Raw genomic sequence first — 16,722 nt, 5'->3', positions numbered from 1 at the left:
CATTATAATTAAAACCGCATATTACTTATAATACAGAAGAGTAATTAATAAGTTCACACTCTCGAACGATTAAAAAGTACTTTTTTTTCCAAAATGTAGCACAACTTTCGAATGCAACAGATATTCTCTCTGTCGAATTTAGAATTTGCAATTTAAGACGTTTGAAATATTCCAAACATAAAGTGTAACTGTAAAAGATATATACATAATTCGTATTATTGGACAAACATTCAATGTTGCATTAATCGAAAGGAGAAGGAATTTCGATGCGTGTGGTCGAAGAAAAGCGCGCTTTGATCGGCGCCGGTCGGGGCGCGCTCGGCCCCGGTCGGATCGGAGCGCTCGTGATTGGTCGCGTGTCCCGAGTCAGCGAAACGTGAATCAGTCCGCGTCGACGGCAGGGTGGAGGAAGACGTTCGATTTCGCGCGGTGTCGGGAACGCGGGGTCCGTCGGTGCGTGTCGCCGGTGAATGAAGCGGGCCAATTGTTACGCGCGATGGCCGCGTGCTACAGCGAGCAGGCATCGTCCACCTCGGGGAACGTAACGAAAAAGTCATCCGCGGCCGCCGGGAAGCCGGTCTGCTGGCAACAGAGGCTGTTCGGTAAACAACTGTCGCGGTGCAATCAGGTTAATCAGCAGGACACGAAACCGTGCGACGCTAGCGGCTCGCTGGTCGACGAAGACGGCCGGCCGACCTGTGGGGTGATCGGTGTGTATTTCAGTTTCATTAACCCCGGTGCTACCTGCGACGACTTCACGCGTCAGCTGCTCGAGCTTTACGCGAACGTCAACTCGCCGCGCGCGGAGAACGACCGGGACGCGGAGAATCCCGGCAGGGAAAGGGAAAGGAGAAAAAAGTTCGAGGTCGTGCACGTGGTGCTTTGGAGTAACGTAGCCGACGTCCTCGACTTCGAGGAGAGCTTTCGCGCACACGTCTCCGAGTTACCCTGGCTAGCTGTGCCGAACTTGGACTACGAGAGGAAGGTAAGAGACATACGCGACTTTTTATTTCTTCCGTCTAACGTTTCGGTTAATAATGAAGTTAATATTAAGTATGCGATAGCTAACTATGTGCGTTATACACATTCTTTTTCTGTTTTTACCTTGGTAACGTGTGTAATTGCGCGTCGAATTAAGTAGTATTAATACAATATGTTGCCAACTGGTCGAGGTAACATCGTCGAACGACGCAGCGGGGAGATTTTCCCCTTTTCACGCCGTGCTCTCCTGCTTCATGCAAATGGTATGAGATTGTCCCGAGTAATAGTACATTCTTTAATAAAGATAACAATCACGGGCGAATCAAGGCAGTTTTTAGAGGGACGTTGAATGCAAGTTTACGTATAAGTGTGAGATAAGTGCACGTTATTCTGTCATTGACCCAGTCGCACTCGCATCCCGCATTTAATTCCCGATAAACCGACGAATTTAGACTGGCAGACTTTCCTCGTTTTCTTAGTCCTGCTTTAAGCGTCGATAGAATAGAGAACCGTAAATTACCCACACAACCTTAGAGGATTAGTTACCAACTTCTGTTTTACTAATAAATAGATTATGAATTTTAGAAAAGTAAAAACTAATTTATTTAGTTGACAGTACGTTAATACAGAATATCTTAAACATTCTGCCTCTTCCCTTTTTATTTAAATTTATAGTAAGTTTATAAGCCTGTAGTTACTGTTGGATATTGAAAGCGAAATTCTTCGCGGAGGAGATACATTTCCACGCTCAATGTAACGTATTTACCACAACGTATAATTGAACATATGTCGGCTTAAAGACTTCTACATCTGTCGGGATTATAATGCTCGAAATATAATTGCGAATAATTGGGCTGGATATTCTACATTTCTCCCTTTTGTCCCGGACTGATGTCACCGTGGCTCTTTATCGTGCGATCCGCAGACATGCGCCAGCTTCAATTAAATTCAATTAAATAATTAGACCCGGTTTTTAAGCCGAATAACGACCCTCCAGCCGCAACGGTCATTCAGATAATCCGTAAGTTCTCGAAACTTCGAAAGCGTCCCGACTGATTTTAAAACCAGCCGCTGGTATAATAATTTCAATGGACTCACCGTGTTTCAATATTCCTCCGGGGCGTTCGTAACGGTTTTTTCTTCTTTTTTTTTTACGATCGCTGGTGATTTTCGCCCCGGCGTTGCGCGAACTTTTACGGTCGGTACGTAGCGCGCGACCAATTGAAGCGAGCGTATCATTTGAAATTTGTACACATGTCTGTCATAAAGTTACACGTGCACGTAGGGAGGGGGGCACGCGCGCCGTTATGCAGAACGACCGCGCGTGCAGCGCCTTTTTTATTTCCAACGGGTGTTTTAACCCCTCGCCAGACGTGCTATTTAGGGGCCGATTTTATTTGCGCCCAGCACATCGGGCAGAGCCGACTTTCTCCAACGAAAAATCGTCCGCGATATTTCCACGAAGCAACTGCTGCTCGTGTGATTCGCTCCAATTTTTCAAACGGGACACTTCTCCTAAGGAGTATTCTCTTTCTCTTCCTCTCTTTTTCGGCTGCAATGGTGTTAGATTGTTCATTTCTTTATTATTATGCAACATCCAGGGCTCATTTGTGTATAGGTTATGTAGGTTGCAGTCTAGGACGACAAATTTTGGGAAGCCGTAAATTTCGAGGAGCGGCAAATTTTGGAGAGAGACAAATTTTGGGAAGCGGAAAATTTTGGAGAGTGACAAATTTTGGGGAGCGGAAAATTTTTGAGAGTGACAAATTTTAAGAAGCCGTAAATTTTTGGGAGCGGAAAATTTTGGAGAGTGACAAATTTTGGGGAGCCGCAAATTTTCGAGACCCACAAATTTTGGGGAGCGGAAAATTTTCGATAGTGACAAATTTTAAGAAGCCGTAACTTTTAGGGAGCGGAAAATTTTGGAGAGTGACAAATTTTGGGGAGCGGCAAATTTTAGAGATCGACAAATTTTTAGGAGAGGCAAATTTTGGGCAAAAGAAATTGGAAAAGGTTTAAACACAGAGGCTTGCTAAAACTTTAAAAACAGTTCACTATTTTTCATATAGCGAATTAGCAATAACTCCTATATGAATTGTCACATTGGATTAATCTTAAAATTGTCTCGACCCTTTTGAAATAAAATATTGGATGATGTTTCATGGAAAGGGCAGCAGTCGCCTGTTAGCCTAAGGGCGCCAAATCTCCAAATCCGCCCCCTGACAAAATCGAGTAATTATTTACCTTAAAATATTTGTTGCGGAGAAACAATTGACACAAGAATTTCCTTTGAGGTGGAGCACTGAGTAGTTCGAATTTTAAAACATTGTCCCAAAGGGAATAGTTATATACATAAAATCAGTTTGAAATGATAAGTTTATGAATATTTATCGGTTCGAGTAAAAGGCAGGACAGTTTCGAGGATCGAACCTTTTCATCGGCCCGCGCATCTCGATAACGCGCCGCGTATCTCGTGTCTCGAAAGTTTGAGTGGCTGTGCGTTGCATTACGGCCCTGTAACGGTGTTCGGTTCTCCTCAGTATTTTTTACGCGAGTTAACGAACTTCTAGCATCGCGGTCGAGTAACGAACGAAAGGGAAAAAATATATAGGGAAAGAAAAAGAAACGCGTCTGGTTTATACCGAGCTTCTAGGCAGCGACTTGAATTTGAATGTAATACCACGCCGCTTGCTCAAAACTGCTATATAAGACGAATGTTCTTGGTATTTATTCAATACACACGCATTACCGGGATGCACATAAATGAAAGAATATCGGAGGTCGTTATTCTCTGTCTTTTTTCCACGATCATTAGTCAGGCCACTCGAGCCGTTTGTGTTGGTGACGCATACACACACACACTCGATAGTCTGATTCGCGAGTAAACGCAACGATAAGCGTCCTCCGCAATTAGCGTCAAGTAGCCTCGTGATTCTTCCTTGCTCGTTATTCCGCCTATCTGCCCGATCCACATTGGGAATCACCCCCTTGAAATCGCAGCCTCCTTTGTATACTTGTTCCATTCATTTAACAATGAGAAGAGCAACTTCGGCGCTGTATACTCTGCTTGCGAGAAGAATCGACACGGTATACTTTCTTCTCCCTTTCCCCCCCTCCGGTACTTTCTTAGCTCGCATTCAAGGTAAACAAAGAAATGTGAAACTGGCGCTGGTTGCCTAGGCAACGGCCACTGCAAGGGTCAAAGCAACTGTATCACGACCAGTCCTTAATACGATCACCCGTTCGTCGAAATATTTGCCGCAGAACTGACGAACGACACCAGTGCAACCTTAAACACGACGGAAATAGAAAACGAAAACACAAATCGTGTCAGTCGCTAAAGCTATTAAAACTGTCGATACCTTGGTCTTTAGAAACGACCTGTCATTGGACACTCTGTGCTTCTGTCCCCATTGGTTAGAACCTGATAATTGTGTCTGCCACTCAAGTTACACATGAAAACGAGAACACTGTGAAATGACGGCACTCGCGAGCTACCGGAGTGTCCCGTGTAAATAGCTCTTTAATCAGCTCGATATTCGATTCTCTAAACAGCGGAGGTTGGCTCGTGCTTTATTTCGGGGCCGTCCAGTTCGCCTGACGAAGCTAACCGATTAGCGGTATAAAGAAGGCCGAGAGAGAGCGCTGCTACGATGTCCGCCTGCCGGTTGAACGGTGGCATATAATAGAGACACGCTGCTCATCGTTTGTACGACGTAAACCGTTTTCATAAAGGTACACGCCTTTGCCATCGACGGGGAAGCGCCGAGGGAAAAAGAGTCAAGCCGAGCAGCCTTTCCATTCCGGGGTGGCCGACCCATATCTTCCGCAAATAGCTTTCTCATTCGGCCGGCGAGATCAAGAAAGAAGCCGAGCGGCCGACAGAGAGGGCAGATATATTTACGTTTGCGTGCGCCGGGGATAGAGGGCGACGGGGGATCGGCCGCGATGCAGGTCCCTTCCCACGAAAAACGACTGGAACGGAAAGGAGAGAAAAAAGGAACGCGAGGAACGTTGGAATCTAGATAGACTTTGAGGTAGTTCGTACACAGAGTGACCCGTGCGCGGCGCTGTCTCCCTCCCTCACGCACGCCCACCCACGCCACCCTCTGCACTTCCTCCGCCGCTGTTTCTATCTGCTTTTTAGCCGGCATATCGCGTAGATTACACACGACCTACTCGGCGATGGTCAAAGGAGAAGTGAAGTACGTGCGAATCGCTCGAATAAATGTATTCTAGTACCTATGACTCGAATACTCGCGTGAAGACCCCCTCCGAATGCTTTGACGTCGCGCGCCCGACGAGCACGCGTGTATTGCGACGAAAGTGGTAGAAAGTTGCATGCGAAAAAGAAAAGGAATTAAATGTTCCGCGCCGTTTGCCGCTTGCTCCCGCGATACCTTTCATCTCCGTGATTCGTTTCTCGAAATTATCCCATCTTAAGTTGCGCCTTTCATTTTCGCCCGATTGTCGGTAAGTTCTTTTTACCGCGCGCTTGGTTCGCGCACTGTGCGTGGCGCGACTGTGCTCTCTTTTTAGCGGGCGCTAACAGTTAGGCGAGGTGCATATCTACTTGAGAATGTCGTCTTTCTATTATCGATGGTAGCCATTGTAAGATCGATTGCTAGCGACGACAAGCGAGAGGTTGCATCTTCCATGCTGCGCAATTTTTTCGAGGCTCTTCGCGGCAGCGTGTGGTCGTTCGCGCGGCGTGTAATTGAAAGAGCGGCAGCTTAAGACGCTGCTGCTGGGGTTGACCAATGGAAACACAGTGGTCTGCGTCGTGGTTGGGCGGGAGACGTCGGCAGGCGATATCTGTGTACACCCAGGGGTGCGCAACTTTAAGTGTCGGGAAGCATCGAACCCCGACCGCGCGCGAAATCGATTAACGATATTCGACATTTGTGGCGTGCCACCTGAAATTTACTTTTGATATTCCGCAGCACGGATATCGTTGGTAAACTTTCGTGTAAAGGAATTATCATTTTTTGAGGTGGGTACTTGTGTGTTGATTAGCCAGACGTTCTTCAAGCCGCGTTTCTATGGCACTTCCAACGTGCGAGGTAATAAATTATCGTATTTGCGCAAACTTAAGCTTTCGATACATCATTTGAAATTTACACTGCGATATCTTTAATCTTGATTAGTCAAATTTTTAAGTTATTAAATCCTTCTGAATTTAAACTTAATGTTCTACAGATACTAAAACTTCGTGAATATCAAATTCTGAAATATTAGAATAATTACAGCGCTGGCATTTAAATAGTTTTCAAGTAAGGCAGTCAGTTTCACTCCAAATTTCATTTTATTCAAAAATAGACACCCCCACATTATTCAGTATATTACACAGATCTGTAGATTTATATTAATATTTATCTAATCGTAAAGATTACAAGCCTGTGTCACTTTTGGAGAACCCTTCGCGCATTACTAGATAGAAACGCGCCTTGCGGGAGTTTCCATGGAATTTTTCGCTGAATAGTAGCATGTAAGTTTTTTCCCCGGTGCTTGCCGGGCGAATCAGGCGACAAAGTACGCACACGTTGCGCACCTCTGTCGTTCACGAAGGAGGCGATTGAACGCGCGCGAACGAGCCAACAGTGATCTCATCCCTTCCTCTCCATCGCTTGTCTTCTACCCGATGTCACGGGTATGCCAGAGGGCTTCCTCTTGCAAGGGAGACCGCGCGTCAGAGTGTCTGGTAGAAAATGGGGACTGAAAGACGTCACTTTTCAAATTACCCTCCGTCCTACGCGAAATCGTCATTAATACCACGAAAATTAGCCGAACGAACCGAGAGCTTTTTCGTTCACTGAGAAACACTAAGTCGAAAGGAAATCGATGGAGAGCAACACCAACTGAGAGCATTCCGAGACGCGACCGATTTTATCGATTTCCTCTTCGGTAGCCGTTTCAATGAATTCGAGGCTTAAACTTCGATTGAATGCCGAATATTCAACTAGGTACTGCCATATCGATCGAAATTCTGCAATTTTAAGTTCAGGTTCCCTGATCACGGCGAATGATTAATACAGTGATTCCCAACCTGTGGGTCGTGATGTGTTTTCTAGGTGATCGTCACGGTTTTTTTTGGTACTATTATTAAGTTAGAATTATATTCTGAAATACCTATTTTTAATGTGCTTTCTTTACCTTATTCAATTGACCTTACCTTTATTATAAGAATATTATAAAATGTGAAACACTGGATTAAGAATTTGTGCCTTCTAAAATTGACGAATCTGATGCTCATTATTAGCAGACGAGAAATACTGAACGACAATTGTGGGTGTTGCAGTTCAAGGAATTCCTTTCGTCAGCAGAGGATATTTAGTTTAAGTTACTTCGCCTAAATGCCGTACTTACGTTAATATTAAAAAAAAACTGAATCACCTTACCCAAAAACAAGCAATAACATACATGAAATTTAATACTCTCGCATTAATTAGGAACCTATCATCTACATATAACATTCCACTTTTCAAAAGAAGCTAGAAAGCCTAATAAGGCCATTTTCGACTTGACACCATTCGTGTGTACGCAACGCAGCAGAACTTCTTTATTCGATCCAACAGCTGTATCAGTTCCCATTATCTCCAACTACCAATATCATACATATATATAACTCAACAGTTGGAAGAATAGCTACGCAATACTCCCAAAAAGTACCTTTAAAATTCCCACACCAGCAGCTCGAATCACCTGCCACGCGTCGCTGGCAAAATCTCCATGCCCCTGCATCGGATTTTGCAAACGAACACAGAGAGAGGCAACCGTCAACGGGCGCTGTTGGAGCCTGAGCCAAGCGTGCGCATAATCACGGCGGGATCAGAAAATAGTGATATTACAGTGGCGTTTTTCGTACTGATACAAGTTTCCCGGTAGCTGGTTGGCGGTTAGGTGGGGCGGCGGAGAGGCAGCGAGCGGGCGAAGGGAGGTGGAGAGAATCGACGAGGGTAAGCGGGCGATGGAGGGCAAGGACGACACGGGGGAACGAGCAAGCAGGAGCGACGGCGGTGGCCCGTGGTAGGGGACATACAGACCACCGGGGGAAATAACGATAGCACCGTCGAGCGAGCGGCAGCCAACGCCAAGGGAGGACGTATACGCGTTATCGACCGCTCGAGACGGAGACGGCAAACGAAACTCCGCGTATATACGCGGACCCGTGCGAACGGGCGGGAGGCCGCGCCGGGTAGGGAATACACGAAGGGACCGCGGTAATGCCTCCCCCGTGGAGGGTCGCGATAACGTACGACGTCGCACGTTCGGTACCCAGACCGTGCCGCGCGGACCCTCCTTGCCTTATTCCGCCGCTCGCACCCTCCCTTTGTGCTCAGCCGCGACGTATCGGCAAAGAATCCCGGTGTATCTCGGTGCACGCGACACGGGCAAGCCCGGCGAATAGGCATCCCCTGTCCCCGGATGCTGTACGGGCGAAATATCGCCGACCGTTGAGAACGTCTCGAAAGGGTAGCGATTTCCCGCCGGCCGTGCCGCTGAAAGGCGTTCGCGGCACAAAGGTCCGCCGGGATCTCCTCGGTCCCTCCTCGCAGCTTGATACAGTGGCGGCTCCGATGGCCGCCCGATAGCCCCTTGATCCTTTCGCCTCCGCGCAACGCCTGGCCGCCAAGCCCATTTGATTTTCCTGGCTAATTGTTGCCTCGGCCCGACCAAGGGCCGCTGCGAAATTCGGTAGGCGCGTTAGACCGCCGAGTCTTATTAATGGGTGAGCTCGTCAGCTTAGGGGAGACGTTTTTCAAGAGCTGTCTTCAGTTCTAGGCGATACTTCGCAGCTTTCTTTTATGGCTTAAAGGTAGAACTCTAAGGCTCGTCATTTTTGCGACTGACTACTGTTTGCGTTGTTTGTGATAAAGCTTTTTGTGGAAATTGTTACAATTAAGGGGTTGCGCCTAGTCAGCTTTCGAAAAAGAACGCGATTTTAGGGAATTTTTTGTGAATTCTCTACTGTATATTTTTTTACAACTGTTCGCTTATTTTAAAAGTACATATGTGTAGCAAGTCTTAGTAATTTTGTTGTAGGAAAACATTAAGAAATGAACGAATGACAGCCATTCTCGCGGAAGCTGTTTTGATAAGGGCGCTGTGCGGTGAGCAAGTTTTCCCTGATCAGCTGAAATTAGAAATTCAAAAACTTTCTGTTAATATATGGTTGAATTCAGTAGATGAACGAAGGTTTTTTTTCCAAAAGTTGGTTTTTATAATGTTTATCACGATTAGGGAATTCAATCCCGGGATCCCGGTTGTTTTTTTTATTCTAAAACCCCCGGGATTTGATATATCAAGTTATAACTTATCCCGAGGATTTTCAAAACGTAAATTACTTTATAAACAACTGAGAAATATAAAAGTGGAATCCAAAAACCAGCCGGGATCGCGGGATTGGATTCCCTAATCACGATACTTGAACTTTTTGCTCTGAGCTTCCAGTGAGAAATTCCAATATTTGGAACGTGCCCAATAATTGTGCCTCTAACGTTCTTAGCCACGGCAACGTGTGCAGCGAGATATTATAATAGCAGGCTGATTACAATGGTACACCAGAGCCTTTGTAACAACGAGACAATGTGTACCGAGAAATTCATTTATTTTTCTTCGATGCGTTTTAAATAATTCATAGCACAGTTTCCGTTCTCTGGATCTCCCCTCCATTAGCTGCTCCGATGTTGAAAGCTTTCCAGAACATGTCTTGTGCTCCAATCATCTCTGCCCCTTTTGTTCTCCAGTAATCAGACAGATTAACGGGAATCGGTATTCAGTAATAACGGGTACCATAGTCGATCACTTTCTCGCGAGAGAATTATTTCCCGCTGTCGTCTGTCGAAATCGATAATCGCGCATTCAACGGTGTAAAAAATTAACACAGCGTTATAATAGAGCGTTACTTTGAACGAACTAATTGCTCATCGTCGAGCGATCACTAAAGATTCATTTAGCGAAAAGCGTGCAACGTATTACTTGAAACGGAAAATGAAGATGTATTGCATTTCTGATGATAATGTTTCCAGTGAAGGAAATAATTTTTAGGGGAAAGTTGGAGCGTGGTTTAATATACTTACTCTAGTTCTTCATAAAGTTTAATTGATCTTAGGAGAATGTGACAATAATCATTTTAGATTCAGTATTTTAGTACATGTATTATTTTTTAAACTATTTTTTTATATTTCTTTTTTCGTTGTTTTCTGAATGAACTCTATGGATATTTTGCAGCACTTAAGTTTTATGATTTTGGTATTTCGCAGGGAGAAGGAATAATATTTTGAGAAAGGGGGAAAATGGGATTGACATTGCAAAAATTAATTGTAGATATCTAACTTGTGGTAAATACTGGAACATATTTTGAAGAGGCCTACAGTAAGCTATTGATATTATAGTGCTTTAAAATTGAAGAAGAGGGTACCTACAAGAACTTAAGAGGATCCCATGAAGCCTCTAGTAATATTACAAAGTAATAAAATCCGCATTACAGAGACTAGTTCTATACTTGGAAGAGACCTACAGCTGCCCATCGATTTACTTCAAAATTTGAAACAAATCCTATATAATGTATACCTACTAATAATATTATAAGCCTGAATAACACAATCCACATTATAAAAATTAGTTATAGACTGATATGTCCAAAATAGAAAATGTCTGAAGACGCCTACAACTGACCACCAATTTTACTTCAGAATTCAAGAAAGAATCTTAAAACAATGTAACAAAAATCCTATAAAGTCCATAGCAATAATATTCCTAAATTCATTAACAAGATCCACATTATAAGCATAAGTTGCAACCTGACAACTCCAAAATAGAGAAGCTATGAAGACACCTACAACTGACCACCAATTCTTCTTCAGAATTCAAGAAAGAAACTTAGAAAAATGTAACAAAGATCCTATAAAGTCAACAGCAATAATATTCCCAAATTCATTAACAAGATCCACATTATAAGCATAAGCTGCAACCTGACAACTCCAAAATAGAGAAGCTATGAAGACACCTACAACTGACCACCAATTTTACTTCAGAATTCAAGAAAGAATCTTAAAACAATGTAACAAAAATCCTATAAAGTCCAGAGCAATAATATTCCCAAATCCATTAACAAGATCCACATAATAAGCATAAGTTGCAACCTGATAACTCCAAAATAGAGAAACTATGAAAACACCTACAACTGACCACGAATTCTTCTTCAGAATTCGAGAAAGAAACTTAAAAAAATGTAACAAAAATCCTATAAAGCCCACAGCAATAATATTCCCAAATTCATTAACAAGATCCACATCGCAGGAATTAGTTTCACCACCCCTAACTCAGTAGCAGAAGACATTCTCGAAGAGCCCCGCGACCCTCCATCGATTTCATTTCAGAGTACCAGAAAACGCTCATGAAACTTGTTAGAAATCCTTGAAGTCTAGTCGTGACAGAGTCGTTCTCCTTTATCCCCGCCAGCGGGATGGAAGTTTCTCGCTTTACCGTCGCCGTCTCGTTCCCGGCGTCTGATGCTACTGTAATCGCGCAGTCTGCTAGAACAGACAGAAAGACGACGGTACTTATTATCGGCAGACACTAGACGCTATTCTCGATCATTTCTCTGAAAGCGAAGAGCATTTTCTTGGCGTTTCCTCGCAGCCCGGCGATACTTCCCCCCCCCCCCCGCGGAAGGGCGCGGTGTTGAAAGGGTTGATTGCTTATCTGCAAAGAAACGGAAAGCCAGCCGCGCCTGCGTTGCCCTTGTACTTTTCCTGCACGTCCGCGCTCCCTTATCTGTCCGCTGCGCGGGGGGCCTTGCCAGTTTCTGGTATCACGTTCGCGCCCGTGCCCCCCCCCCCCCCCCGCTGCTCCCCCTCTTGTAGCACCGTAATCACGCAGCTGGGCAGGAGGGATGGCACTCATTGTCAGCAGACGTTACTCCCCTGTAGAGAGACACTCGTTGCGCCCTTTTCGCCGCGGTTGAATCTCGTATCGCGGCAAGGGTAACGGAAGAAACACAGGCAAACTACGTGCTCTGAATTTACTTGCCTCGCGTACACACTCATTTATCGCGTACTCCTCTCACGCATCCTGGAATTGATGGGATTCGATTTTCCTCTACCTCCGTTCCTTTTTTCCTTTTTTTTTTTTTATCTCGTCTTCTTTTTACAGTCAATACTCGCCCGCCGCCCGAGCTGGATTCGAGCCCGCCGTTTACCGTGACTCGAAACGAAATTCTGCCGAAGCCGAGTAGCGTGAAATTGTTGCCGGGGAACTTATTGCTTTTGTTCGTGCAAACGTTACGTGCTTCGGTGTACCTGCTACTTCTTTTTATACGTTTTTTAGAATTTAAATCGTAGCTTTTAAGGCCTCTGAATAATGTAGCGAACGTCGGGGACGGAAGGAACGCAGAGGATTTGCAATACGGCGATAGTTTAGTGAATGTTGGCGGTCTTTTCAAAGAGAGTTTCTGCAAATTAATTTTCTTATAATTTCGAAATTAATTGCTTTAATTGATCGTTTTACAACTGAAACGCAACTGAAAATGGAATTTGTACAGTTCTTGAATCTACATTTGACGACTGAATAGTACAGTGATTCTCAACTTGTGGGCCGTGAAGTGTTTCTACCCTGATTTTCTGTTTTTTTTATTATTAAATTAGAATTATATTCTGAAATGCCTATTTTTAATGTGTTTTCTTTAGCTTACCTTATATGGGGGGGGGGGGAGCAGGTTATTCGGATATTATAAAAGGGGATCGCGACTCAAAAAAGATTAGGAAACACTATTATAGTACAATCATATTTCCTGCAATTTTGGGATGAGAAACAGATGTGGTTATTTATAAAGCTCAAGCGATCTCGACTTTGTGCATACCTGTATGCTAATACTTTTTTAAATATACATCCTGCAAATATGTATTTAAACAAGACTATCGAGGTTTGCATTCACCGTTAAAGTCGCACTATTAATTCTTGATAGGAATCCTCGATGCAATTACAATTCATAAATAGCCACTACTTTTGTTTGAATATTCGAATAATTCGAATACAAATATTTTTTTCGAATAATTCGAATACAAATAATTTTTCGAATAATTCGAATACAAATAATTTTTCGAATAATTCGAATACAAATAATTTTTCGAATATTCGAATAACTCCGAATAATTCAAATATTCGAATAACTTCTTCGAATAATTCAAATATTCGAATACTTAGAATGCTCGACTATTCGTAACAGCCCTAGAATATACCGGTAGCATTTCCGGCGTAAAACTTGTCCAAGATGGCCAGAGTTTCTTTAAAAAAAAAAAAAAAAAAACTGCAGAAAGCTTTGATCGCGGAATGAACGGCGGAAGTCGCGAATGCAAATCTGCCGCGACTTCAAACAAAGGGCCCCGTGAAATGTATATTCATGAAGGATCCTTAAGAATCCTGCGATCGATGGGTGAAACGCTGTTGCAGGCGATCAAGTATCTTTTTTACAGACCAGGCTGACCCGGAGGTATCGAATAAAGGCCGGTGTACCGACTTTAATTTTATTGGACGGCTCCAACGGCTCGGTGGTGACCAGAGGGGGCGTAGAGCGAACCATCGGCGATCCGACCGGGGCTGAATTTCCTTGGAAGCCTCCTCATCCGAAAGCAGCCCTCGAGGATGGGCCATTGTTGCCGTGTGGAGCCCGCGATAGCAATGAGCCCATGCTACACGAAGAACTGCGACACTGCTTCAAGGGTGTCTACTTTAGCGCACACTGGGTACGTACACAAACCCTTGCTTTTTTTTCTTCTTTTTTTAAGGAAGGAAAAGTTATATAGGCTGAGCGAGGTACCTTGAAAAATTGCATAGTAAATACTGAGCGTAGTGGTAGATTAACCCTTTGCATACAGTCCGTGCGGGGAACGCCAATGGGCGTCCAGCGAGTGTGGTTGACAAGTATGATCGGAGGGTTCCCGCACACGGTGTGCGATTAGCGTTTGGAATCTTTGGGCTTAAGGAATTTAAACATTGCAGTCTGTGAAATACTTTGCATATCAGTTCAAATTTTTATTAATATATATATGAAGCTCGGTTAGTCGAGACCTCGCTGTAGTCATTGATATTTTACTAATAGCAGCTCCACTGGAAAGTGGGGCCCCGTTCTAAGCCTTCCATTCTGTAAAAAGATAATTAAATGAAATTTTGTCTACTACTTCTGATGAAATCAAAAATTAAATTTTTCAAAGATTTACGTATTCTATTTTATGGTTTATTACGAAATTACCCCTCTCCACCTGGTTCTCAAGCAATGGGGTCCTCGAAGGTTTGATAGTCCTGGGCCCCAAAAATCTCAATCTGGTCCTGCTTCAACAAGCTACATGACTCGCCTTGTATAACGCGTTAGGTCCAACTACTGTAGTAATAAGTAATGCATTTTTTATGTTCCTATGTCAGTGCCCACCCTGCAAAGCATTCACCCCACAGCTTGTGGATACCTATCAGCGAATTCGGGAGAGGGGTCACGATTTTGAGGTGATCTTCGTGAGTTCAGATAGGTAAGTTCTCGTTTTGCCAAACAGTTACTTGTTCCTTCATCCCCAAATAAGTAAGAAAACCTGTAATTGCAATCAGGGCTGGCGCGAAGCGGGTCCAACGCGTTCACCGGAACCCGGCCCCTCGGGGACCACGAAAAGCTAATCATAAATTTTGCGGGGCCCTATGCATAGATATTTATCATTACAAAATTTCTTTAAAAGGCCCCACGGTCTACGAAAAGCTAATCGTAAATTTTCCGGGGCCCTATGCATAAATATTTATTATTGTAAAATTCTTTAAAAGGCCCCGCGGTTTACGAAAAGCTTATCGTAGATTTTCCGGGGCCCTATGCATGGATATTTATTATTGTAAAATTTCTTCAAAAGGCCCCACGGTCTACGAACAGTTAATCGTAGATTTCTCGGGGCCCTATGCATAGATATTTCTTATAAAATGTAGTTCACGCCGGCCCTAATTGCAATCAGACAACGTGTATGTATAAATGCAGAAGATAAGGTCTGATTAAAATGTATTTTTTACTGCACCAGGAGCGAGGAATCTTATAACGTTTATATTGAAACGATGCCTTGGTTGAGGATACCCTTTAGTCAGGAGGAGAGACGACGAAAATTAGCGAGAGCTCTCGACGTGCAAGCAATACCCACTTTAGTGATACTCGATCCTCGGGATAATATTATAACGTTGGACGGTCGAGCAGAGCTGATCGAGGATCCCGAAGGACTGGTAAATGAGAATTTTCCTCGAACAGCTTTAAACCGTCCCTATCGCTTTCGTATTACTCGCTCTACATTCAGGCTCGTTCATTCTACAGAACTTTCCATGGACCAGTCGTTTGGTGAACATCTTAACGGAAAAGTATGCCACCTCGTTGCACGACGCGCCGGCAATTATACTGTTCGTCGGTAAGTTCACTCGAAAAGCGTTGTCCCAGGCCGTTCCCTTTTTACCGATGGTATATTTTGACAGAAGGCGAAGACAGCGAGATTCAGTTCGCGGAAAGCGTATTGTTACCGGCCGCGCAGACGTACAGAAGAGACAGGCCAGATTACGATGCAAATTACGATGATCCAGATGATATTTTGCAGTTTTATGTAGCGTTAGATGTAAGTATTTCACGCACGTGTCAGTGGTGAGGTCAAGGTCAATATGGATATTGATATGAATTTAATATCAATCAGTTTCATACATAAGACTCATTCTCCTAGAACTAGAGGTTTTTCTCGCACACCTAGAACCCAACAGTACCATTCAAAAGAATTTTTATATTTTCCAAACACAACTTAGTGATATCAAGTGCGTAAGTAGTAGTAAGGGTAATTTTGGTGGTTTCTTACCCTCTCCCTCCCCCAGTATAAGAATTCCTAAGATTTTATATTCCAACCCCCTTCCATTTTTTTTTTCAGTTATCAAAATTCTTTTAAAGGTTTATATAATCCATTTAACTCGGTAAACGTAAGCTTGAACGTAAGAAATTCGTGAACTCTTCCCCCCAAAAAGCCTCACGTTATTTAAGTGAGAAACCTTCATTGCGTTGAAGTGATCACCTGTATAAGAGGACCTCAGAATCTTTTAAGTGGTTAGGGCCCCTGAAGATCTTAATCCGGCATTGACTACGTCGCATCACCAGCTTGGTTTTAGTTCACTGAATACCTAATTGTCTGTATCGCAGTGCGAGACGTCAGATATACTGCGCGAGTTCGTCGGTCTGGACGACGCCGTGCCGCTCCTAACGGCGATCGACATACCCCGAGGAGTTTACATCGTGATGGAGGACGGCGCCGAGATAACGGTGGACTCTGTGCAGCAGTTTGTCGATGGTTTCCGCAACAACAGATTGCCCATAAACAAAATAGCCGCGGTGCACAAGACCGCGAAGAACGATCAAGTTTCTACATGAGTCGTATGGTGTTGGACGGATGATTTTATACAAATGTATTAAAGACCATGGGGGAAGGAGCAGTTAGGCTTTAAAGTGGTCATTATACAACCACAGAATAAAGAAACCCCCCATCCTCTCTTCTCAATCCTGTCTCTGTGATACCATTGCTCCTTTCAGTAGGAAGGAATCCCGCGCAGGACTGCGCTTTTGTATTCGCACGCCCCTTTGTGGAAGTAACCAAAAGACATGTATTATATATCATAGTCAATAATAAATCGAGCGGATTGTATTTTTAAGTGTACACACGCACACGAGTACGTTAATATATTACGATGTAT

At 43.9% G+C, this 16,722-nt stretch overlaps 1 protein-coding gene across 1 annotated transcript; it reads left to right on the top strand.

Moving 5' to 3' along the window:
• The first annotated feature begins 369 nt into the window (after positions 1-369).
• On the top strand, positions 370-16,508 carry LOC143372479 (nucleoredoxin). Its single transcript, XM_076818661.1, has 7 exons — positions 370-985; positions 13,458-13,727; positions 14,404-14,504; positions 15,033-15,228; positions 15,317-15,407; positions 15,472-15,608; positions 16,175-16,508. The coding sequence occupies exons 1-7, from the start codon at positions 497-499 to the stop codon at positions 16,400-16,402; spliced, it is 1,512 nt and encodes a 503-aa protein (XP_076674776.1). The 5' UTR covers positions 370-496; the 3' UTR covers positions 16,403-16,508.
• The last annotated feature ends 214 nt before the right edge of the window (positions 16,509-16,722 follow it).

The sequence above is a fragment of the Andrena cerasifolii genome, chromosome 8 (assembly GCF_050908995.1).
Source record: "Andrena cerasifolii isolate SP2316 chromosome 8, iyAndCera1_principal, whole genome shotgun sequence".
Classification (NCBI taxonomy): domain Eukaryota; kingdom Metazoa; phylum Arthropoda; class Insecta; order Hymenoptera; family Andrenidae; genus Andrena; species Andrena cerasifolii.
The sequence above is the reverse complement of the archived record's forward strand: the minus strand, read 5'-3'. Positions and strand labels throughout refer to the sequence as shown.